The 26,791-nt window shown below is 32.3% G+C and overlaps 2 protein-coding genes across 4 annotated transcripts; one reads left to right on the top strand and one right to left on the bottom strand.

Moving 5' to 3' along the window:
* Window positions 1-468: 468 nt before the first annotated feature.
* Top3beta (DNA topoisomerase 3-beta) lies at window positions 469-6,487 on the bottom strand. Of its 2 annotated transcripts, none has more exons than XM_083046105.1 (14): window positions 6,269-6,487; window positions 6,046-6,188; window positions 5,681-5,875; window positions 5,361-5,528; window positions 5,153-5,281; window positions 4,814-4,932; window positions 4,540-4,740; window positions 4,150-4,354; window positions 3,110-3,292; window positions 2,783-2,992; window positions 2,491-2,708; window positions 2,088-2,312; window positions 1,763-2,024; window positions 469-920 (listed from the first exon to the last, which is right to left on the bottom strand). In XM_083046105.1, the coding sequence occupies exons 1-14, from the start codon at window positions 6,357-6,359 to the stop codon at window positions 714-716; spliced, it is 2,556 nt and encodes an 851-aa protein (XP_082902231.1). In that variant the 5' UTR covers window positions 6,360-6,487; the 3' UTR covers window positions 469-713. The 2 variants fall into 2 exon arrangements, with proteins under 2 accessions (XP_082902231.1, XP_082902232.1); XM_083046106.1 differs by having other exon boundaries at window positions 5,681-5,871; window positions 6,269-6,486.
* A 2,982-nt stretch (window positions 6,488-9,469) lies between these two features.
* Window positions 9,470-26,030, top strand: Rk (G-protein coupled receptor rickets). 2 transcript variants are annotated; one of them, XM_083046920.1, is made up of 13 exons: window positions 9,470-10,047; window positions 18,080-18,151; window positions 18,439-18,510; window positions 18,595-18,663; window positions 19,762-19,905; window positions 20,010-20,150; window positions 20,288-20,353; window positions 20,465-20,608; window positions 20,696-20,767; window positions 20,888-21,177; window positions 21,546-21,662; window positions 21,779-21,973; window positions 22,527-26,030. In XM_083046920.1, exons 1-13 carry the CDS (start codon window positions 9,824-9,826, stop codon window positions 23,957-23,959), a joined length of 3,039 nt encoding a protein of 1,012 aa, XP_082903046.1. In that variant the 5' UTR covers window positions 9,470-9,823; the 3' UTR covers window positions 23,960-26,030. The 2 variants fall into 2 exon arrangements, with proteins under 2 accessions (XP_082903046.1, XP_082903045.1); XM_083046919.1 differs by having other exon boundaries at window positions 9,471-10,047; window positions 21,486-21,662; window positions 22,527-26,029.
* Window positions 26,031-26,791: the final 761 nt, after the last annotated feature.

Raw genomic sequence — 26,791 nt, 5'->3', positions numbered from 1 at the left:
GATCTTTCGCGTAAAGAATTATAATATTAATAATTATAATATTTTATGAAGACTTATAAAATTTTATTAAAATATCTCATCAAGTTGTCAATAGTTTGATAAAGCCGGATTCAGAATAGAGCGAATTAGAGAGTACAGATTGCAAATGATTATCTGATTTATATAATTATATAAAATATTTATATAATTTATATTAATAAATTTATTGCATTATTTATAAATTTATTATTCTATATATTATTTTTTATAAATTCTCTATATTACTTTATATAAGTTATTTACTTAATAAATTGATATAAGTATAAATATATATAAACATAAATTAATTAAATAAATTAAATAATTAAATAATAAATTTATATAAAATAATGTAGAGAGTAAATAATATATTTATAATTAATATAATAAATTAAATTTATTACAAAAATATAAAATATAATATATAATAGAAATATAAAAATATAAATTTATTAATTAAATAACTAGCTTTTTGTGGTATTTATTCGCTCAATTTAAATCCGGCTTAAAATAGCGCAAAATACTCATGCACAAATGTTGTTATATCTTTAATGAAACAGACGATAATGAGAATCGAATAAGTCATTATGAAATACCGCAAGGGACGATGAAGGACGATTTATTCGAGACAAACAACGTGAAACAAATGCGTACAAATGGCTTCCGGTTGTATACGCCCCCCGTTCAATGATTCATTATACAAAATATGCCGCTAATTGTGCCATTTTGTCCTTCGGTGGTTTCGGTTTGCCGCGATTACGACTCTTAACGTGGCCTCGACCACGTGTGACGACTGGCTTCGAAGCTACCGCACGATGCTTTTCCACCAATGCGGCGAAGACCGGTGTACAAAACACACAACCGGACATTTCGGTCGCCTCGTCAGGAAGTTTACTCTTATCCTGAAAGAAAAAAAAAGAAAAAATACAATGAAGCATAATTTGCAGAGCGTGATTTGCGTTGATGGTTCAGTCGCGATGTATAGAAGATATAGGAAGTATATATAAACTGCTTCAATTTGCATCGTAAGCGGAAAGTATCCATTTGAAGGAAAGAAATAGAGCTACTTAACAAAACTCGCTTAGAATTAAATTGGTTTTCGGGTTTGAGCTGCGTAGGCTTTTTGTTTGATTCCTACGTTTCGTGAATATTTCAGCTCACTTCATCAGAGAGGAATAGCCTGATACTCGCTATTCTTTCTTTTAAATAGATATAAATAACAAAATATCGACGATATTTTTTTTCAAAGTAATCTGAAAGTTCGAAATCGTACAAACAAATTCGAGAGAATTTATTTATAAGATCCTTATATCAATGTTTCTCAACCTTCTTTTACGTATGCCCCCTTTGCAATTTTTGTGTCAAGACACTGAAGAAACCCATAAAAATGACAGCACAAAAATAGGAAATTGACTTATTGAAAATTATTATAATTTTAGACACAATATGTATATTACTGTATATATTCAGTAATGTTGAGATTAAACATATTGAAAATTATAATTTTAATCGCAATATGAATTTGCATATTGCTATAAGTTGAATGTTTCAGAATGCATATTATATTTTTGTTTCAATTTTCAATAAATAGATTTTTTCTTTAATCCGCATTTTTTTCATGCCCTCTCTTCGAATATCTCGCGTCCCACAGATTGAGAATTCCTTATATCATAAGATACTTGAGCCCATTCCTACTTTCTATGTCTATGCATCTGATGCGCTGATGCAAAATGCCTATCATCACCTGTTTGTACTCGACTGTTACTAATTGCGCGCCGCAGTCGCACGTGTCCGTGTCGACTGTCACTTTGTGCGCGTTTTCGAACAGATGGATAATAACGTCGCAACGATTGCATCCCAACTTCCACTTGGGCGCAGCCGAAGGATCGAGCACGAGGATACCCAGATCACATTCCAAACAGCTGGATAAACCGTTCGAATTCATACTATGCGGACACGTAGGATGTGTGCACGAATTGCAGCCGCTCATTCCTTTCTTCATATCCCTAAAAAAAAAAAAAAGGAGTCTCTCTTTCTTTAGATAGACTCTTTTATATTCGATTAGTTACCTGAACGGTGGATTATTGTAACAGTACGGGCAAAACGTATAACTCTTCCCTCGTGTTCCGGTCGACCATGAGAGCAATTCAAAATCATCCAATGGACATTTCAATTCCTTGTATATTCGTATGTTTCCATTTTGAGGTAAATTGTAAGTCTCGTTACAATGCGCGCAATGCATTCTGGATGGTTTGGTTTGTATATACTTCATATATCGACGACATTTACCGCATCTATATGTAATGGACAATCGAAAACAGTATGAAAATTTATGTAACAAATAATTTATATAAATAAATACTATTATATAAAATAAATATAATAAAATAAGTATAATATAATTTATGTATAAAATAAACAAAAAAGTACAAGTAATGCAGTTATTATCGTGATTATCGTCTACATGTGTACCTAGAGTGTGCTTTGCCGGATGCCGAAAGCGGAGAAAACGAGACTTCGAACAATTGATCCATAGCTTCTATACTTTGCACGAAATAATGAAACTTTTGTTTAAATATTTCCACGGTATGTTGTAAAACAGCGTGAAAATCAGCGCGACCCAATGCTATCAGATTTAATTGCTCTTCCACCGCAGATCTCATTGTAGGTAAGACCAATTCAGAATCTATCTGACGAGAAGAGAATATACGTTTACAACAAAATGTATTGTCATCAGTATCTATTAAATCGAGATCAATGATACCTTCTGGTATCCGTGAACCAAAACGATCCCGAGAGAGGTGGGCACTAGTTTTCTACCTGCTGCAACAGTGACATAGTTTCTAATACAGATATTATTTATATGTACGGGAATTGAAGCGTCCGTTCCAATGCCGTGTTTCTCCATCAGAGATATCAATTCCGCTTCTGTTAAATAATCCGGTGGTTGTGTATAACATTCGACCATTTTTGCCTGTAAACAGTAAGAGGAGAGACGTTCTATTTGCAAGTTACAGTACTCTCTTTTCAAATACACGAGAAAAACAGAGAATAATTAATCCAAGTACATGATGAAAAGATTATATTTTACCTCTTGTATGTTTACTTTCTCGTCGAACGTAAACTTCGGTAAAGTGTCACTATTGCCAAGCGCTTGCCAAGTGAGAATACTTGTGTATCCAGGACTCAGCAAACTGTGACCAGTCGTTGTAAATGTCTCCATGCCTATCTCGAATTTTATTGTAGTGCTCAAATACTTGCAATCCCGCGCCAACTATATAATTCAAAATATAGAGAGAAGAAGTATGCATATACAAAGTGTCCAATTTTAATCGACCACCCCCAAACATTTTTTTATTTTGATTGTACAATATAAAATGTTTCAAACAAAAATTGTTTGATTTGAAGGGGGACAGAAGATCGCGCTATTGACTTCTTTCTGAAGAGCGCTGTTCAAGGTCATTTGTTTTCTTAAATAGAACTATTAAAATTTGTTTATATAAATCGATTTCTCGTAATTTTTGGCATAAAAAGTTATAAGGGTAAGATAGCCAAAAATGAATAGTTTGCGAGATATTTTATACTTTAATTTGAGATTAAAGTACATAAACTATGAAATATCTCGTAAAATATTTATTTTTTGACGATCTTACCACAATACTTTCATGCATAAAATAATGAAAGGAATCTACTGATGCAAAGAAAACACATAATTGTTTGTAAGAAAAAATATGTAGCTATACTAGTTGCAAATTACATATTTTTTAGCCATTAGTGTTAAATTCGAATATTAAATATCTCGTAAACTATTCATTTTTTGGACATCTTACTCTTATAACTTTTTATGCCAAAAATTACGAAGAATCAATTTATATAAAAAATTATAGTAGTTCCATTTTAAAAAACATCAATGATCTTCAAATAACCTTGAAAAGCGTCCTTCAGAAAAAAGTCAGTAGCGCCATCTTCTGTCCCCCTTCAAATCAAACAACTTTTGTTTGAAACATTTTGTTGTACAACCAAAAATAAAAAAGTTTTTGGTCGATTAAAATTGAATATCCTATATACATATATAATGTCGGTGATTATTCTATCTCAAAGTTCTTAAATACCACAAAATATAAAGCATACCGTAGCGATAAAGTGACGTGTTATGTAATCATATAATCTCCATGAATCGCCGTCGAGTTCGTTTCTCGTTGCATGTTTCATGGGTGTTATAGGGGGATGATCGCCCGCGTCATGACCCTTCTTTGGTTTGTTAATACCAGCCGCTATTATTTTACGAACATCCTCACCCCACTCCGGGCTATTTTGCTGTTGTTTCAATGTTGAACTTGAAAAAATAAAATTATAAAATAATTATATATATATCATTAATTATAATAAAGAAAAATCATCATATATGTACAATTAATTTATAATTAGTATATATACTATATATACTGTACATATATATACAGAATAACTGGTTGACAATTGATTTATAATTATGAAATCTATCAGGAAACTATATCTTACAGTAAATCAAAATTTTCAGGATACGATGTCGTTTCTGTTCGTGGGTAACTTATGTATCCTTGGGTGTAAAGTCTTTCTGCAATTTGCATTGCATGTTGCGGACCCATTCCCAATCCAGAACTTCCAACTCGCATCAGCTCCACTGTATTTAAAGCTATGGGTCGTGATTTTGATTTCTCCGTACTTTGTACACTCACTACACTATACAAGATTTCACCTTTTATAATCTTTCTAATTTGCATTAAAATTAAAAAAAAATGTATAAAGTACTCACGTGGCGCGATCGTGTTCTTTAACGTGACTTAGGAACATGTTTGCAACCTCTTTGTCAAAGGAACGTACGCGACTCCAATTCAATACAATGTCCTGACCATCGGAAGACTTAATATTTACCTTAAAAATAATAGGAAAAAATAATATTATATATGATTATTGACACAAAGTACGCGCGTTTTAAAATATATATACAGGGTGCTTACAAAATACTTGGACAAACTTGATATAGACCTTTTTCTTTATTTTGACATGACGTAACGTGACTTTGACATGACGAATACGTCCTAGAAATTTGTCCATGTATTTTATAAGCACTTTGCATACTATTATAACATACTTGTAACACCCAATAAGGATCTGGTTTGAAAGTTTGAATCTCATCATGCCTTTGAACACAGAATCCTAATGTCGGTGTTTGGCATGGACCATAAGAAATAAGAGACACATCCAAATCTCCGTATTTGCCCTGAAAATACATGCAATAATGTATATTGAAATATTTTATTTTAGCACAATACAATGTCAAGAATATTTGTATGACCCACTTGAAAAAATTTAGTTTGATATCGTGTAAATGCACAGCCTATTCTCAAATCCAGCTCTTGACGGGCATCAACGCTTTTCGCCTCATTTTCATTGGGTTTTATCAGATTTGCCAAAGCAGATTTTATATCTTTTTCTGTGATAGCGGAAAATCGTGCTCGCCATATATCCTATTGAAAATAAAATTATAAGAATATTTGTTCAAATAAAAAAAGAGATTTAAAAGAAGATTTAAAAGCTTTAATATATATATATATATATATATATATATATATATATATATATATCGAAATAGTAATAATGTGTAATATAAATAACTTGCATTTATGTGTAACTTCTTATGCATTCCTTGCTGTACTGCATTTATAACTTCAAAACAGATATTTTCACCTTCCTTGTCGCAATCTAGCCATAATATTAAATAATCACAATGCGCCCCTTCCTTCGCCAGAAAATATGGTATTTTTAATTTAGGTACTGCCTCTTTTTTCTCAGTTGGACATGAGAATAATTCTGCCTACAAGTATTAAAAAATATCATTGTTGGATACAAAAAAATAACAAAAATTGAAAAAAGTATATATATATTATAATAATATATACATATTTCATTATATATTTAATTATAATACATATATTATTTAATAATATAAATTAATAATATATATATATATAGATTTAATTTTACCGGATCCACTTTGTCCCAATTGTTGTATTTTCCAATAAAATCCAACGTCATGACGTGTCCACATACAGAGGTCATTTTAAAATTCACTGTCTCAGATTTGAATTGTCCCACCCATTCGTGGACGGAACAAGATCCATTCAATCCTAGAAATAATATTCCGTAAAAAGAAATAAAAAATGAGAAAATATGAAAGCGAAAAATAATTTGAATTGGAGCAACTCACCTTTCCTGGTACTACATCGTCCATTGCTCAATATATTAGCGAGGGATGCTGCCAAGGAGGGTTTTTCGGCTACCATCAAAGCGGTTTTCATTTTGCTATAATATTTCGTTCATATATTGCCATTACACGATGAATAATTCCGATTAGCGTCCCAATCTAAATTGATCTAAATGAAGACATCACCACTTGTCAGACTCTTTGGTACACTGTGTACTAAATCTAAATAAGACTAATTTAGAAGTAGCCTGGAAAAACTATGTGAGTTACTGTAGATACTGTAAATTTCTTCATTATCGGTAGAAAATAAGCAGCTGAACGGCCGATAATGTTGTGTTTTCAATTATCATGTCTTCACTTAATTTATTTAATTATTCTTCCATGTCTTCACATGTCTTCAATTATCTTCGTAGGTCCTATATGGAGCTCATTTAAAAATGTTTGAAAATTACGAAAATTCAAAATTCAAAGTTCGTTTATGTAACAGAAAGCGGAATAGGGATGAAGGTCTTCGCACTCCACACATTTGGCACCAAAATGGCGACCGCTTCCAGATAGGAAAAATTAGGTAATTGTACATTTATTTAAAATATTTATAATAAAATAAATTAAAGAAAGTGATTTATTGATAAAAATATAATAAATAAAAGTACAAAAAAAGTACATCTTTTGATTAATAGATTTTGATAATAGATTTTTTAGATTAATATTAATATAAATATAAATTTATTACTTTTAAAGATAATAAAGATTATTATTGATTAGAATTATAATTTTAAAATGCAACTTAAATGTATGTTGTTATATTTATGTCAAAATTAGGAAAAAATGCAAATTAAATGGAAAAATTTGAAATATATCGGTTTATATGTATATAATTGTAAAAATTAAAATTAAGTGAGTGCTTGATTTATACAAAATGGAAGAAATATATATTATTATTCAATTTCAAGAAGTTAATCATGGAATGCACTTTATTTATCAATGTGTTTTACTTGAGATAATCACATATACATATATCAAGAAATCACTTTAGAGTGATTTAATAATGTATTTATTAAAATTAGTTTTAATTAATATATATTTTTTATAGTTTGTATTATCTATGTGAAAAAAAGTTTATGTAAATATATCATAATTTTCTATCAATGCAAAAAAAGGCATAAATGCAAATTTGCTTTATTGTTCCCTTATGGAAATTTATCACTAGTGAGCTATGCGCAAGAATGACATTTTGAAATGCGTTACTATAAGGGCCAATTTCACCAACGTCGGTTAACTTTTTAATCTTCGGTTAAACTATATCTTTGTCTCTTTTCAGATACGTTCTTAAAAAGAGACAAAGATATAATTTAACTGGAGGTTAAAGTTAATCGACGTTGGTGAAATTGGCCCTAAATCGTTCCATTAATTTAATCGTTCTCTACAATGGAAAATCCGTTGTTGCCTATTTCATATTCTATTTCAATTTTTGTAATAAAGCATTTCTAGTCAAACTTCATATAACACTTTTTTCTTATTTCCACTTGTAGAATATGCTCCCGCAATTTGTCGGTTAAATCCCGGGACATCCTGTATAATAATATAAAAAAATGATTTTTGTTATTTTATTATAAAAGACTGTACGTCAGGGGATTAAATTTAAAAAAGGGACCAATTGTGTAAATATTCTGGGAAAATAAATAAAAAAAGGAGTTCAATTAATTAAAAATATATTTTCGCTAATTTAAGTCATTTTTTTATGAGAATGCTACAGTTAAATATTGAGAAGTTAAAATTAAAATATCCGAGAACGTAGAACGCGACGAAACAATGCTCGTGCAACACCAAAATAAGGAATATCGATCGCGACTTGTGATAGTACGTAGTACTATGAGAGGTATATACATGCACAATTTCATCTACGATGTGATATCCGTTCGGATCTGGCCGAAGAAGTTCAGGGAAAAAGAGGAGAGAGATTATTTAAGGGATCTTTTAAGTTATATTGCAGTTATATAATAATAATAATCAATTTTTAAGTCGAAATTTTTTTTAAATGTAAATTTTACTTTAAAAGAAAAAAATTATAAGATTTATATTTTTTATATCTTAAATCACATTGTGATTTAAGATATAATTTTTAAATGCAATTTAAATGTTATTAAGTTCAATTATAATTATAAAATCCTAATAATTGAAGGTTTTATTTTAAAATAATTAATTCTTTCAATCAATTTGATTATTATAAATATTCTATAAATATTCAATAATTTTAGTAGATTAAAATAAATAAAAATAAAAATTGATAAAAAAATTGATTTTATTTAAAAATATATAAATAAGAGGAATTAATAAAATAATTTCAATATATCAAAAATATAAAAAAAAATTAATCTAATTATAATAAATGGAATTCCTTATAGGAATTTAGGAGTTTATTAAAGGATCAAATCTACATTCAAATGGACTAAGATTATTTAGGAAGGATCTTTTTTCAGAGATTTTATCGAGATATAAAATGAATAAGAATAAAAATAATAAAAAATATAATTTTATTTAAGAATATAAAAATAAAGAGGAATATTAATAAAATAATTTTAATATATCAACAATTTTTTTAAAATTAATATTTAATTATAAAAAGAATTGAATTCCTTAGTCCTTAGAGGAATTCGAGAATTAAGTGATTAAATCCATATTCAAATGCTAAGATTTTTTCAGGATTTCTTTTCAAAGATTTCATCAAGAAAGAAAATGAATAACAATAAAACGAAAAAAATTGATGATTTTGTTTAAGAATATAATATAAATAAAAGGAAACAATAAAAAATAATTTCTATATATATCAAAAATAAAAAAAATTAATCTAATTATAAAAAAAATGAATTCTGAAGAGAATTTGGTAGTTATTCAGGGATCAAATCCACATTCGAGTGGTTCAAGATTTTTTCAGGATTTTCTCCCAAAGACTTTATCGAGATAAAAAAATTGAATATGAAAATGACGCTGAATCAGCTTTCGCCGCTGCTTAAGAAGGTAGCGAATTCTGTCGCAGGGAAGCGGCATCTCAGGCGCGCGCGGCAGGATCGAGTCGAGAAAGTCACTCGAGTGGTCCAGGGTGGGTGTCGGGGGGATGGTGGGGGTGTGAGTGGGGATGTGCGTACGATATATATATATATATATATACATGTATACACGGGAACTCACCACATAGTGGAGGAGGCTCTCTCCGTGCTTGGACGATATCGGTTCAGTCGGTGAATGTACCGCGGTGCGAGTGGATATAGGGTCCCTACCTGGAAAACACACTGAAGAGATCATCGCGACACTATCTCTCTCTCTCTCTCTCTCTCTTTGTCTCTCAACTAGTTCGGAAACTGTCTCTCTCCGAGTGTATACCTCCTCATTCTCTTGTTCACCCTCGAGCGGATCCTTATGGGGGTGTCGGACATGGACGAGGAGGTGATGAACGCTGATGAGATGACCATCCGTCCTGGGTGCGGCGAACCCCTGGGGAAGCGAGAGCTGTGCAAAAGCTGAATTACGCAAAGCATCATCGGGACATCATCGGCCGGCATGTGCACGCGGTTTCGCCGGAGAGGGGTCATCTTGGCTTGGATCATCAGCATCACCATCATCAGCCTCCTTCTCCGGCGGAGCGCTACCGCGGATAACGCGATAACCCCAGCGTGTAACGTCACCGCCGACGGGCGGGAGCTTCTGTGTCGCGGCGCCGATTTATTCTCCACCGAACTGATCTGCAGCGATCATTTCTTACGATTCGATAACGTCACCAAGATGTGAGTATATTCGCGCAACTTTAAGAGAACCAATCTCGGCGAACGTCGAGATTGGAGCATCCACAACTGATCGGGATGGTTTCTGTCAATAAGATCCTGCGCGTCCTGATCTTCGTTGATAGACGCTCAAAAATGGATCTAATCTAATTTTTTTTATGTCGATTTCGTAAAAAAAACGGCATCGAGGCGCTTTTGCTAAAATAATAAATATATTGTATTTGTCAATCTCTGGTCTATGTGGTCATTCGGCATTGGTTATTATTTCACTGCTTATTGTTTTTCTCGATGAAATAAAAATATCTATAGGCGCATATATTGAGTTAAGTATAACTGAAAAAAATATATATGGAGCACACCATCAGATTCTGTGGCCAATTTGGAAACGGGTCATCATTTTTAGGTCATCATTTTTTGCATGTTTTCCCAATTTTTGCCCTTGTATCTTTGTAACTAAGTCTTAAATTAAAATTATATTAAAAGTAAATCTGAAATTAACTGAAGAACTACCTGAAATTAACTATGAAGATGAAGAATATAGTTTTGTCAATATTTTAACTCCACACAACTAGTTTACGAGAAACCCTTCTTTTTCAATCATTGATAACTTGAAAATTATTGGTGCCTCGATATTTTCACTGAGGAAAAATCGTCTCCAAATTGGCCAGAGAATTTGATGGTGTGCTCCATATATGTTTGTTCAGTTACACCCTGTATATGCGTCGGAAAAATGACGCACAAACGTTGCCTGAAATTTGTCCCTGTAAAATGCATTTAGAGAGGAAACGATGAATAGACACTTGACATCGCGCGTCCTACATACGGTTCTAGCCGCGGGCTTTTCGGACCCGTATATCTATGTATCTCTCTGAAAAGAGTCTCAAGAATCAGTTTAATTAAAATCAAGAATATACAGGGTGTCCCAGACTTATTGTAAAACCTGTTAATGGCAGATTCCTGCGAAATGTTGAGGGAGGCCATCATTTTTTGGATGTTCCCAATTTTTGCCATCATGTATTTTTGTAACTAAACCTTGCAAACTCTACCTGAACTTAACTGAAGAATGTGGTTTTTGTTAATATTTTATTTTCACAAGACTTAGTTTGCAAAAAACCCTTTATTTTTAATCGCTTATAATTCGAAAATTATTGGAGCCTCAACATTTTCACTAAGGAAGAATCATCTCCAAATGATCCCAGGAATCTGCCATTAACAGGTTATACGGTAGATCTGGGATATATTTTTTCCTGATTTTTTTAATTATAGAATAATTTTATATATAATCATAATTTTGACATATATTAATAATTTTTTCCTGATATTTAAATTATATATTACTGATAATTGAAATTAAAACTATAATCAAAATATCAGGAAAAAATTATTATTATTATATATATTAAAATTGTTATTATTATATATATTAAAATTATAATTATTATATAAAAAAAAATCAGGAAAAGAATATATATAAATATATATTCCTGATTTTAATTACACTTATATTTTTGTAAGTATCGCGTTTCGCAATAAGAAAGCTGCGGGATATATATTCGCGAAAGAGAGCAGCGATTCTTCAAGCATATAATTAACTATGTACGCTATGTACCCCTTCGAGGCGTGTGTGTTCTTTCCTTTAGATAGATTTCTTCTCCGATTTATCGTTGTTCTTTTTTTTGCTACATTTATTCTTATACTACTATTATATACGAAAGTTATCGCGGAGACGGGAACTTTCGATTCAGCGATATATATACATATATATACTACTATAGGTGGTAAAATAAAAGAAGTGACGTACTATGCGTGATGCGACCTACATACCAAATGAAATGACAGTCGATATTCTATGGATCGTGATTTAGGAGCACAAAAGCAGAGAGAAGCAGACGGAATTTTTATGCCGATGCGCTGGCGATTTTATTTTCCGCCGCTATAAAAAAGCGCGTGTGCTACTTTTTGCTCTTCTAATATGTGCTTCACCGAAAAACTCGCGCGAAAACTTGCAAATCGATCTAATTCGCCCCCCCCCCTCGCCGCTCCCCGCTCTTTCTCTCTTTGGAAAAAAACAACATACCGGCTTTCTTTGCAGCTCGACTGCTTTTAGTCTCTTTTTAGAAAAAAAATATATAAATGGATGTAACACATCATAGTTTTGCGTCACCTCCTCTCAATCTTTGTTCCTTGTATTTTTTTCTATTTTTATAAAATTATATTTGTGTTACTTAATATAAAATTATCGATTAAATTTAAGGGAACAACTATGAATCGTATTGCTTTAAGAAACAGGCATTGAAAAATATAATATTATATTTTTAAAATATTTTTTAAATATTTGTGTTACTAAAATTTGATTTTATAAAAATATAAAAAAAAACACAAGGAGTAATTTATTAAAAAATATATTAGTTATATTATATAGTATTTTTTAAAAAATATAATAAAAAAATAAACAATATATTATTATATTTAAAAAAAATTTTAATATTTTCAAACATACGAATGCATATAGTGTTTTAAAAAGTGATACAATTTATTTGTTCCCTTATAATTTAATCAATTGTCGAGAAGCGGGCGGTATATCGAGAATTTCTTCCGAATCGTTTGTACTTAAATGTATAAATAATTCACCATTGTAATATCGATGCTAATTTATTGATAGATTCTTTTATATAACGTGTGTTCATGTCGTTAATATTATTAAGAATACGGAAGGTGCGCCTCTCATCATGCTTCTTCATCATTCTTCTCACGTTTCGGCGCGTGATGTCTATTGTGAAAGTAATTTCATTCCCGAAGTTGATTCACTTTATCCGCGAAACGATATATAAAGGCGACTAAAATTTCGTCGAAATTATTCTTGAATGTCCGTGCTTTTATTTTTCGTTTTACATTTTGTATTACACTAGTTTACAAAAAAATATATTTTTTTCATTATTTTAAACCAGACAAGATATGTTTCTTATAGATTTTTGGATGCTGAAAATAATGCCGCAAGTAAATTTTCACTAGCACGTCAGGTTTTCGAAACAATTGAGGTTTAATATGCAAAAAATGGCTTTTTTGCGATATTTGAATTTTTTTTATGAAAATGGTTAACGTTATTTGGAAATTCTGATCAGATGTGATGAATATGTATTGTTCATCTCCTATAAAATGCATTTTTTAAATTTCGATATCTTACTCATGTTAGAAAGGATTTAAATACAGAGTTTTGCTGAGATAGCAAATATTCCTGCCTATGATGATGAAGTCATATAATTATACTAATAATTTGTAATATAAGGGCTATCAATACACATACACAGTGTAACTTATCGTAATAGATTTTTATTTTAATTGCCCACCTTGAATTTTTCGAAACAAATGCATTTTCGAAAAAATGTTCCAGACAAAAGTTGTATGATCTAAAGGGGAACAAATAATGGTAAAATCAATTTTTTAGTAAAAAAAATAAATTTTTTTCAGAAACCTTTTTTTCCTCAGGAGCATCTCCATGAAAAGTAGTTCTCAGCTGTAATCTTTCATAACATGGATCTTTTACTTAAAAAGTAAGATACTGAAATAAAAAAAACATGCATTTTATAGGGGATAACCAATATATTCATGATATTTAATCAGATTTTCCAGATAATGTTAATCTTTTAAAAAATTTTCAAATATAACAAAAAAGCCACTTTTTAAACCTTAATTATTTTGGAAATCTGACGTGCTAGTGAAATTTGGTTTGCAGCATCGTTTTCAGCACCCAAAAATCTATAAGAAACACTTTGTCTGGTTTAAAATAATTTTTGGCTATAAACTAATGTTATTGAAAGCTTCGCAAAATGTGTCGTATATAACCTCTTCTTTTCTGCAAGATTTTTTCACGGCAATACTTATATTTTAAAATAATTACGATCTAGATCTTATAATCCGTTGAACGAGATATATTCAATATATTAACGTACGCAAAAAATTGTATAGGCATCGGGGGAGTACAAAAGACTGGCAAATTCAAGGTGTCCTTGAACATGAAGCGTTGAAAGTTTTCAAAGGCCTGTAAGTCCGTAAGGGGAAATCACGGTTCCCGTAAGCGTAATTAGAATCCAATGTTCGTACGCGCCGAGAAAGTTCCATTGGAACTTTAAAAAAATATAAAAAAAAGAACGTGCGAAAATAACGTAAGACGTCGCGATCTCTGGCCATGTTTTTTCTATTTTAAGATGAATGAATGAGAGGAAAAATACTGTGAGCCCAATTCATAGAGAGACAAGGATTGCATCGTGAATCATCATTTCTCTCTCTCTCCCCCCCCCCTCTTTCTGTTAAAATTTGTATTGACTGTTCAGTAATTATGAAAAAATATTATATATATATATATATATATATATATATATAATGTTATAATATTATACATATATAATATATAATGTAATATGTAATGTATACACACAAACACTAGCGGATCCTGACGTCGATAATGGGGGGCGGGGGGGTTTGCAAAATTATTTTATTTAATATTTTTGGTTTCATGATTAGCTTTTATTTTAGGATCAACGACGTCGATAGCTCTTTAACGTTTGTTTTTCTTTACTTATATTTTTTAAACGAATTCAGCAAAACTGTTTCTTTTAATTTGCAAGGGGGGGGTTTTAACCCCCCCCCCCCCCCCCCAGGATCCGCCAGTGCACACAAACATATAATGTACAGTGTGTTTTCTAACAATAAGTAAGTATAAAATATTTAATGGGATATTCCTTGGCTTATTTTAGGAAGAAAAGGTCCTATAAACATATGTCCTATATTGCTTTGTTTTCAAAATATAGGGTGTCAAAGTTGTGAAAAAAAATATAAAAAATATAGGGGATTCGAAATACTAAACAAAATAAAACAGGTGACTTAGTGATATATACGATTATCAGTTTTTAATTTACAGTTTTTAATTTCCTTTTAATTCCCCTTCTATTTTTTGTACTTCTTTAGGAAACACTATATTATATATACAATATACATATACAAAAAAAAAGAAAATTCCAATATTTTTAATTTTTTAAGATATTGGAATTTTTCCCCTGACGCTTAAAATTTCGAAATAAATGCCTATTAATTTTGTAAATTTATACTTATTTGTTAAATCGGAAGAGTGTAAAATACTAAAAAATGCGATTTAAAAAAAAGTAAAAAAATGGTTTTAAAAAATCGAAAATACTTGAATCCCCTCTTCATCAATGACTTAAAATTTTTGTTTTTAAGTCTAAACTGTTATAAATTTTTTTGAAAAAAATCGAAGGGGTCTTATTAAGAAAAAAAATAATTTTGGTTAAAATTGACTAAAACACTATTAAATTTTCTTTTACTAATTTTTTCAATATTTTTTTCGAAAAATACATTCAAAGACAAAAAAATGATTATCTTTTTAATGACAATATTTTTATTTTTCTTCAAGTTATAGGTATTTAAAATTTTTTAAATTAATTTTTTTTTTAAATGTATACTTTATCGGAAATCGATAGAAATAAAAATCTAAAAAAATTAATTGAAGCTACTTTCAATAGGTACTAAAACATGAAAAAAATGAAGCAAATGAAGGAAAATGTTTACAGGGAAAAAAGTCGTTGATTTGGTATGGAATGCTCTAATATATATATTGTATATATTATATATTATATAATATACATATAATTTATATATATACATATCACACAATAGTGTCACGTAAGTCCGTTGATGGCGATTGCGTGCAAGCAAGGTTGTCGTGTCAAACGCATACGTTGGCCATTATTTGCACCAACAATCTTACGTAAATACATCAGGCAGATTTTCCTTATTTCGTTATATTAAATGATAAAAAGCCATCTGTTCTCGTTAGGAACGAATTCTCCTTTGATTCCCTTTCAATTAATTATTACTCATCTCGTCTTTATAGTTGCAGTTAAAACATTTCGCGCTATAATAACAAAAACTTTTTCCTCCCTTTATCACTATATAGAATCCTCCCTTCGCGCCTTGCCGCCCCTCTTTGCTAAACGAATAAGTAGACATCGATCCATCCCGAGTCGGAGGAAGGTCGAAGGACCCATAAAAATCCACGCTAGAGAAAATCCAGCCCCTCTCTTGATTCGCGACACGGGCGTGTAAAAGCGATTCGCTAGTTTTCCTCAACAGTGTCCTACTTTTCTTTTTTATCGCCCACGTTATGCCCGTAAAAGCTCTCTGCTATTCTTAACCGATGTTTCACGTTGATCTCTACGTGTCGCTTGTTTTGATATATATATGTTATCGGTCGAAGTGTGTGATGTGACATGGTTACTTCATTTCAATAAGTACTCTGACTTATCGAAATTGTCCCATGATTTGTGTGAGAAATAAATTAATAAAATAAAAATATATTTTAGACGCGCGATACATTTTAGACGGAATCCAATGAAATATAAGCCGAACATTTACTTGAACCGCAGATAAGATTGCCAGAGAGGGAGAATCCTTGTTGTAGAAAGAACTTCACCCATTTTTATAGGGGTTTCTGGACCCCCGAGCCCAGGGATGAGACATATACTAAATTGTAAGGCATTGTGAGAAGATTGAAAATTTATAGGTACCAATATCCAAAACACCCGACCATCAATGTTAAGACGTCATCAATGTTGGTATACCATTTTGTTATCTATTACAGGATATTCACGTTTGCAATAAACTGATGATTTTTTTATTTTATAGTTGAACACGACTTAGCCAGAATTCTTGTTTCTTGTATTCATTCTTTTTTAAAGATTTTTTTTGTGTCCAAAGGCACCTCCTCGTGGAGGTGCCTTGGACGTAAAACTGGTGCTCGTATCATATAGGCTGTTGTTTCCATATACCATGTCGGTTATTTGGTATCTAGGATATGCTAAGTACCTTTTAGAAGATACACAAATATCTTCTGAGCACAGTAATGAGGCATTTGTTATCTTGTACAGTTCTGATGATGAGCAATCAAACGAATAATGGCCAGTTTCTTCACCTCCGGTTAAAGTTAACCGGAGGTGAAGAAACTGGCCACAAATGACACCATTAAGAGGTCAGAACTACTTATTCCGGCGGGGATTTGAAGATCCCAAACTATTTCTTTTAATACTACCATTATTATCTACAAAATTATATATATGATGACTAGATCAAAAATGGGCAAAGTTCTTTTAATTACTTTTATCATGTACATCTACGAATATCTCTAATAAAATCTCTATATTAAGAGTGCGGAAGGAAGAATTATATTAAGAGATCATCGAGTCTATGCTTTCGCGAGCGAGCACAATCAGCCTCGTATATGCAGTGATCTCTCTCATCTTTCGTAAAAGAATTTTATTTTTAGAAGGCATCGCCCCGCACAAGAAATGATCCTTCGCCCGTAAAACATCATTTTTGCGCGCTTCATGTTTCGCTCTCCTCCGCAAATCTCGCACATATAATGTATATATACAAGATGCTTTACTTTTAATTAACATATAGTCGAATATTTCTAAAACTAATGACTGTAACGAGAAAATATTAGGGTGGTTTCATTAAAAAAAAAGAAAAAACTAGATTGACCTTTAAATGACTTTGAAAAATAATCTTATTGTTAGTTAAAATTCAAGATTATCAATTTTTTTCCTAAAAAGTTAAAATTTAAGATTATTAATCTTTTTCCTAAAAAATTGATAATCTTGAATTTTAACTAAGTTCATTTTTCAAGGTCATTTGAAAGTCAATCTAGGTTTTTTTTTTTTTTTAATAGAACCTTTCTATATTTTCTCGTCACAGTCATTAATCCTCTTGGAAACCTTTTAACTTTTGTATGAAATATTTTCTCGTTACACAATAGTTTCAGAGACATTCGACTATATTAATTAAAATAAAACATCTCCTGTGTATAAAAAGAAAAAGTTACGCGAATCTATATTTTCTCTAAAACATATGAGAAATATATCTCTATTCTCATGTGTCATACTTTAGCTGCAAAAGCTCTTTATTCTAACTTGTAATGTATGCGATCTCATCTAGAATTGCTTCTCGTATATATCTGTTTCAGTGATTTAACCAACAATAATATAACGGACATTCCACTAGCTGCTTTCTATCAATTTCTCAATCTCGAAATTTTGTAAGTATGCGTATTTATTATATACGTACGTAAATGAGACTCTTTTTCGACGCACGAAAAAAAATTTGGAATTAAAATAGACATTATATATTCATATAAATCAATAATCATATGTCCGTATATTTTTTTTATTCAATTTCTTATACAATCTTTATTTGTACATACATCAGGAAAAAATAATAAAAAGATTAATTGAAAAATAATTAAAAGAATATTTTTTGCATTTTTTAAAAAAAGTTAATAAGAAATAAAAATTGTTTACATATAACATATCATATTACTTTTAGATTTCTTCGGCGTAATCACTTGCAAACCATTCACAAAGACGCGTTTATAAGTTTGGAGAACCTTCGTGTACTGTAAGTATTTGAAAAAAAATATAAGATTGTCCACATCTCACTATCTGTATAATATTTTTCGCGTTTGTCTTATCTTTCCCTCAGGGAACTCGATGAGAATTATTTGACGAATATACCGGTTGCTGCTGTAAATCTATCTGGTCTCAAAGAGTTGTAAGTGTCTGTTGTTTACATGAAATTTTAATTCCTTAATGCACGGATTTTACTTGCAACAAAATGGCAAAACAAAAATCATTTTTTTCATGATAATATAAAATAAAGCGCTGCTTGACTTAATTCGGGGGAAGAATGTAATTTCCGGGATTCCTCAATTCGATAGATGTGTTTGATAGATTTTTTAACGAGAAAAAGAATGTAGCAAATTACGATGTGCTCTACGATCAATAGTTTTCGATATCGATGTTTCAAAATTTTAATTCTTTTTGAAAAAATATAATTGAAAAGACTCTGCACAATTCTTATGGAAATTGAATTTCGATGGAACTGGCTGTTTTTTTTTTTTTTTTTTTCATATTTTGAATTGTAGTTTATGATCTGCTGAACAAAAGATGTAATAGCCTCAAAGCTAAATGATGGACAGTTACTGAGCTATAGCCAGTCAAACAATTTGATTTTATCGGGATTCAGTTTCATCTAGGATTTCATATAGATTCAAAAACCCTACACTAATCCTATATAAAATTGAATCTTGGCAAAATCAGCTGGTTTTCTCGCATATTGTAGCTTATTATGATCTGCTGAACAAAAAATGTAGTAGATTCAAAGCTAAATAATAGATAGTTACTGATTTACAGCTAGTCAAACACGAAAAATTTGGCTCTGTGAGTTGTTTGACTGGCTGTAACTCAGTAACTGTTCATTATTTAATATAGAATATAGCTTTATTGAAGCTATTACATCTTTTATTCAGCAAGTCCCCACAATAAACTACAATATATGAAAAAAACCAGCCAATTTCACCGAAATCCAGTTTCCATAAAGAATTGTGCGGGGTCCTTTAAAATGTTTTTGGCAAGAGATCATTTTCATATAGACTTTTCATCAAATTTTTTAATATATAAACAAATCTAATTTTAATTTAATCAGAAATGGATTTGGGTTAGATTAGAATTTTTTGGGGGTAAGGGACATTATTTGGGTTTGCGCGTTAAGGGGTTAATCTCCTATAGTTGCCTCATTGAAATTGAAATTTTTCATCCGTTTGCTTTCATTTTTGAAATTGCGACATAAGCTTTCATGATTTTTTCGCAGATCTATATCGAACAATAGAATAGAACAACTCGCGGGAGATGCGTTGCGCCATGCTGATAATTTGGTGTCGCTCGATTTACGCGGAAATCCCATTAAGGAGATACACGACGAGACCTTCCAAAATCTTAGTAAACTTCGTAAGTTGTAAGTAATTTACACGCATTTCTTTTATCCATATGTTTATCCGAAAATTGCACAAGACAATTGCGAAAGAAATAACGCCACGCATTCTTTTATTAATTATATAGGATATTATCGAATGCGAAGGAATTGCGGTTTTTTCCCAATTTAAATGGAGCAACGTCTTTGGAAATATTGAAATTGGATCGTTCCCAGCTGAAGGAGGTTCCTTCTGATCTTTGTCGACAATGTCCGAAACTCAAAAGTCTGTAAGTTTAAAGAGTTAGAATTTTGTAATAAACATTAAGTATTAAAATTTCATCTATCCGTTATTGTTTTTGCAATGATATCTTTTGATAATAATACGTGTGTTTCTTAAATACATTTTATATCTCTCTGATTTTAGTAACATGAAATCCAATCATTTGACGGAAATACCAAATTTACGAGACTGCAATGAACTTCGCGTTTTGTAAGTATGTAATATAATACATGTAGATATACATATATAATAGTATACATGAATTATTGAACGTATTAAAAAGGCACACTATAAACGAATGTAAATTTCTTTTTCTTTTAGAGATTTAGCTAGTAATATGATTTCCACGTTACCTGACGACGTCTTTAAAGGTCTAAATATGTTACACGATTTACTCTTGTCCAATAATAATCTGCGGAGTATTTCGAGCGACGCGTTCAGCGGATTATCTAGACTTCAGGTCTTGTAAGTGCGATATATTTGACTTTAATTGATTTGATAAATCTGTATTTTTTCGACATATTTATTCTTCGAATTAATTATTTTTTTTAGAGATTTGGAGAGTAATTACATCGAATACATACATCCCGACGCATTCAGAGAGACGAAACGTTTGCAGAACCTGTAAGTGTGTTTGCACAAGAGTATAATTTACCTGCATAATTGCATGTAATTTACTAATTATTTCATTACATCAGTTCGTACTTTTCGAGCGTTTAATTGATATGTGACGTTTGTTCGTAGAAACTTGGGGAATAACATTTTTCCTACACTGCCAATAAGGGGTCTCGCGGGACTGTTGCATCTCAAGACATTCAACAATCCCGCCCTGCGTGAATTTCCGTCACCCGAAAGATTCCCACGTGTACAAACAATGTTGCTGTCGTACGCTTATCACTGCTGCTCGTTCCTATCGATCGAAGTGGAGGAGTCTGTCACAAGGTCGCCGGTACGGGAATCGATTTTGTTTCCAACAGACGATTTTGATAGCAGTTTATGGAATTCCACCTTTAGCGATATTTGGCCACAATTGGGTAAGTGATTTCGTTCGATTTGTTTTCTTTCTTGTTTTCTTTTTTTATATATTTTTCTTTTTCTCTTTACATCCTGCATTTTGCATCCATTGCATTTTCGACATATATATATGCATCGTGCTTTTTTTTTAACACTTAACTGCTGCAAAGCATCAAAACATATATCTCGGTCGTTTAAAAAGCGTTTACATACTCATTATTCAATAGACGGGACGAAGAGCAAAGTGTTTTCTCGTCTTTGTCATCATCGCAATCATGTCATATCGTCTTCGATCTTTGCGGCACTGAAGTGTGATAACATTTTTTAGATAACTTGACCGACAAATTTGGGTCGCAGATAAATGAACTTTGGGCTAACTTTGGTTCAGATTTTACCTATCCCGGAAACCTGCCTTCCTACGTAGAGGATTATTTCGAGGATTTAGACGCACGAACGACAACCCGGACACTCGTACCTTCTCGCATCCAATGTTTGCCGCAACCCGGTATGTTGCAAGTGACCTAGAAGTGGCCTAGAAACGCTACGAACTGTGGTGGTGATGTTCGACATGTTTTATGTATTTTTGATTAATTTGCATACATGTACATGAACTATTTTCAGGTCCTTTTCTACCGTGCCAAGACTTGTTCGATTGGTGGACTTTACGGTGCGGTGTTTGGATAGTCTTCCTGCTCGCCATGCTCGGCAATGGCACCGTGGTATTTGTCTTGATATTTTCGAGAAGCAAGATGGATGTGCCACGATTTTTAGTCTGCAACTTGGCCGCCGCCGACTTCTTCATGGGTGTCTATCTAGGTAATTATCTCGTCTATTTCTTTCATATCGATTCAACATGCCATTGTTACATGCATAGAGCTATACTTTACATATTCGCTATCTATAGAGTTATTCAAAATGATCTATTTGATTTCAAATGACTATATTTTTGAAGTTTACAAATACATAGATTAGTAAAATATACATAATATTAGTAATTAGTGATATATCAACTAAAAGAAAAACTATCCAAGTTTTGTCTTTTACCTTACAAGTGCTGGAGGTGACTTCTCTTACATATCATTACATATATATATGTATATATCACTAATCATATTATGTATTTATAAACTTCAAGAATATAATCATTTGAAATGGGTTAACATCCAATTGGACATATTGTTTATTGATCAATTGATTATACAGGCTTTTCTGATTAGTCAATTATGCTAATCACCCTAAGTAATGATCGAGATGAGTTTGTGTCCAATCGCATTGTATTCATTTGAGCTTCTTCCTTCGAAATCGGATGAATCATTTTGAATAATCCTGTATTATAATAGGAAGATATTATTTCGATATTTTTCTTCAGGTTTATTGGCCGTCGTCGATGCATCAACGTTGGGGGAATTTCGAATGTATGCGATACCGTGGCAAATGTCGCCCGGATGTCAACTGGCCGGTTTCCTAGGTGTTCTCAGCTCTGAATTGAGCGTCTACACCCTCGCCGTGATCACTTTAGAAAGAAACTACGCGATAACGCACGCGATGCACTTGAACAAGCGGCTCTCGTTGAAGCACGCGGGTTATATTATGACGATAGGCTGGTGTTTCGCTCTATCAATGGCGAGTCTACCGCTATTAGGGGTTTCGGATTACAGAAAATTTGCCATCTGTTTGCCGTTCGAGACTAACGGCAGCGCGGCGCTTGCGTACGTGGTGTTTCTCATGCTTATCAACGGCGTTGCCTTCCTGATACTGATGGGCTGCTACTTGAAGATGTACTGCGCGATACGTGGCTCTCAGGCATGGAACTCGAACGATTCTCGTATAGCGAAGAGAATGGCTCTGCTCGTCTTTACCGACTTTCTCTGCTGGTCACCAATAGCCTTCTTCTCTCTCACAGCGACCTTCGGATTGCAATTAGTGTCCTTGGAGCAGGCAAAGGTCTTCGCAGTATTCGTCCTACCGCTCAACTCTTGCTGCAATCCCTTTCTATACGCAATCCTCACGAAGCAGTTTAAGAAAGATTGCGTGTTGATATGCAAGGCAATCGAGGAGTCCCGGGTGACTCGGGGTATCGGCAGGTGTCGGCATAGTTCCAACTTCAGCAATCGGCAAACGCCGGCCAATACCAACAGCCTCGTCGATCGGTCGTCGCGGGAGAATCAAGGACCTCTCCAAGCCACGCCGTGCGCCTGCGCGAATTCCAGACTCCTGGAAATCGGGAGCCGTTGCTCATCGCCATCCTATCGCTGGTGGAGCGCCGGCTCGATCTTCTGGCCGTGCGCGCGTGACTCCAGGCATGCGCATCACGCGCGCAGCGATCAGTACGCCTATCAGATCGCCCAGATCCAGCAGAAGCAGCACAAGCGCGCGTCTTCGGTATCGTCCAGCGAGAACTTTTCTTCGTCCAGGTCGGACTCCTGGCGGCAGACGCACCATTGCGGCATACCGCTCCGACTGCTGGATCCGAAACGAAGAGCCTCCTCCTGGCTGATCACCAGGAAACCATCGCAAGATTCGAACCTGAGCTCATCCCGGAACGATTCCTCGGGTTCCGCAACCACTGCCAGCACCAGTACCTGGCGCATCTCGAGATCCAGTGCCTCCTTAGAGATTAGCGCGCGTAACAATACGCCGAGGCCGGTTAGACCGAAGCCACGACTGACACGTCAACTCGCCATTCAGGAACCTGAACCCCCGGGGTCTCCGGGTAGACTGGCTGTTAGATTACTCGCCACGATACCTTCCGCAGCTGAAACCAGCGATCAGCAAGACGATGAGAATGTACCGACAAATTGAATCTATTTCCGATTCTATATTTTTATGTATTATACACAATACATGATGATACGCGCGCGATATTTTCTAAGTGTATCATTCTCATCGGGCGAATTCTTCAACAAGTTCAGTATTAACGATCTTCGCTGGTATACCTGTGTAGTTTGTAGCTATATGTATATGTATATGTATATTTATATTTATATTTATGGCATTTTATATACATCTTTAGAATTGTTGCTTCAGCGAAGTAGAGTGCGCAAAATGTGAGCATAATAGAGACTATATAAACGATGTAATATATAGGGTGTCCCATTTTAAATGACGACCTCAAATATCTTTTAGAGAAAAATGTTTTAATTTTAAACAAAAGTTATAGGGTTTAAAGGGGGCCAATAGCTGATCTTATTAAATTTTGGATCGGGAATTTGTTTTAGGTCCAATAGAGCCCAAAATAAATTTATTAAATTAAAATCCTATTTTTAGTGCAGATTTGGATTCTTTGTCTCAAAATGAAACAATTTTGTTCTTGGTCATTTTTAGCTAAACCCTCTCTAACAGGCCCAAAACATTGTTTGAAGTTATTATTATGTAATTCATTACGCGAAACGTCGATTTTTGGCATACAATCTTAAAAATGTTGAGTTCAAGGAAAAATTATGTTTTCGAGGTTTGAAGGTGACAAGTTGATGATAAGATTGAATGTGGGATCCATGTCCCAAGTTAGGCCCAATAAGGCTCAGGTCAATTTTTAGATCAAATCCACCAATTTTTTATCGCTGATCCAGATTTCACATCTTCAATTCAAATAGTTTTGTGTTTTTGAAAGATGGTTTTGGATTTTGGGTCTGATTGGATACCGCACGGGCCCCAAGTCTTTGAGGTCGTCATTTAAAATGAGACACCCTGTATATTATAAGTGATTTTTTAAACCGGTTTTTTTCTCGTTTCTTGATTAATGTTGTCAGTGATCCGTATCTGGATTTTTAGACAAGACGAATTTTTTTTTGTAAATATTTGCATATAAGATCAGTTCGTTCAAAAATCACACTTTTTGCAAGTTACTTGGGGATATGTCCTTGACAATGTATGTCAAGGTCATTGACTTTTGAACGGGCTGAGCTTGCCTGAATATTTATCTTTTTTTAACAGAATTCTAATAAAAATACGCTCATACGTCTTAAGAAATAATCAATAAATGCAATTGTTTTTGCAATGAAACGTAAATCGGATTGAGAAAAGTCAAATATGGCATTGATCCGCCATTTCTGTTGAATTGAATTGAATATAGATGTTTAACAAATAAAACTGTAGTCCATCCGTCCGTCCGTATATGTATATATAAATATATATGTTATGTATTTGTATTTTTATGTTATATAAGACTGACTATGGGTTCTTCAACTCTGTACCATTTGTACAATCATTGTTGATCAAAGAGCCTCCAACTACTAGTCTCAGTAGACATAGTAGTCATTCGATAGTTGTTACATCGAATTATATACATAATGATTTTAATTTATATAGCAAATAAATCTATATATAATAATATATTTAATAACGGTTTTACCGTTCTATAAGTATTATATAAGATTTTGAGCCAAATCACAGTTTACCTCCTGCGCGATGTTTAAATAATCTTGATAATGGCGTGATAATAATGCTTATTTATTGGAAGATTATATATTTTACTGTACGGACGGAGAGTCATCGTATCTGTGCCGCTATCAAATGTAAACATTGCGTAGAGGCAGTTTTTATTTAATAAATTTCGAATATATATATATACAGGATGTTTCATTTTAAAAGATGCACGTGCGAATGTTTTCGAAATTATTATGGTCATATCGAAAAATACTTTAGACAAAAATTGTATAGTTTTGAAAATTATATAACTTGATGTGAATATTTCTTTCAAATAATCTTAAATATGCAATTTTACGTTTAAATTAATTCGCATAAAAAATAAATATGCAAATATATTAGAATGTGAAGAGAGAGATTGTATGCAGAGTAAATAAATTATTCATTTATCGAGTGTAAAAATGTATCGACAGTAGGTGGTTATCATTACTTTGAAACTATAGTGAACAATTCCAAAATATACCTTGATCAATATATAGTTTCGCAAATATTGAGAAGAAATCAATATATTACCCATTACCCCCATTATCATGTGTGTTATTTGCATCAAGCATTGAATGACGATGATTTTATTCGTCAACTTCGATTCTGTTGATAAGCTTGAAATAAAATATCCTGAGATTGATATTTTTTTATCTTCTGATAAGGTATATTTTATTAACAGAAGACAAGTGAATTGACACAATTGTCATTATTGGATTGAACAAGTGATTCTTCAACATGTGATATTGTTAATGTGAATACATTAACGATCCATATTTTTTTTGTAGTACATTATTCATTGGCGATAAATATCAAGATTTTACCTGTAAGACAGCCTCATTTATTGTCATTATTAGTTTGAATCGCAAAGAAGTTTCCCATTCGTTCGCAAACAAAATTTGTGAATATTTAAATATTGATTTATGAAAAATTGAATAGTTTTTGATAATAAAAAGATTAATAAAAAAATAATTATTTGTATGTAACTTTGTAAAAAACTTTTCATTAAAAATTTTTTTTCAAATTAGTGAATAATAATTAAATAAAAAAATATTTTAGAAAAATTTTAAGGTATTAATCATCGTTCCCAACGAATGAAACTATTTTTTGATAAAACTATTGATTTTATTTTTTGAGAAATTATTGAAAAAATAAAAAGTTATTATTACCAAAGAGAAAACGAGAACTTATTCTAAACGATTTGAAGTAGAATGTTCTTCAAGCATG

Source organism: Prenolepis imparis, unplaced genomic scaffold (genome assembly GCF_030444845.1).
Source record: "Prenolepis imparis isolate NDT839.2.m4 unplaced genomic scaffold, iyPreImpa1.0 SCAF_9, whole genome shotgun sequence".
NCBI classification, from domain to species: domain Eukaryota; kingdom Metazoa; phylum Arthropoda; class Insecta; order Hymenoptera; family Formicidae; genus Prenolepis; species Prenolepis imparis.
This window is presented reverse-complemented; position numbering and strand designations above follow the sequence as displayed.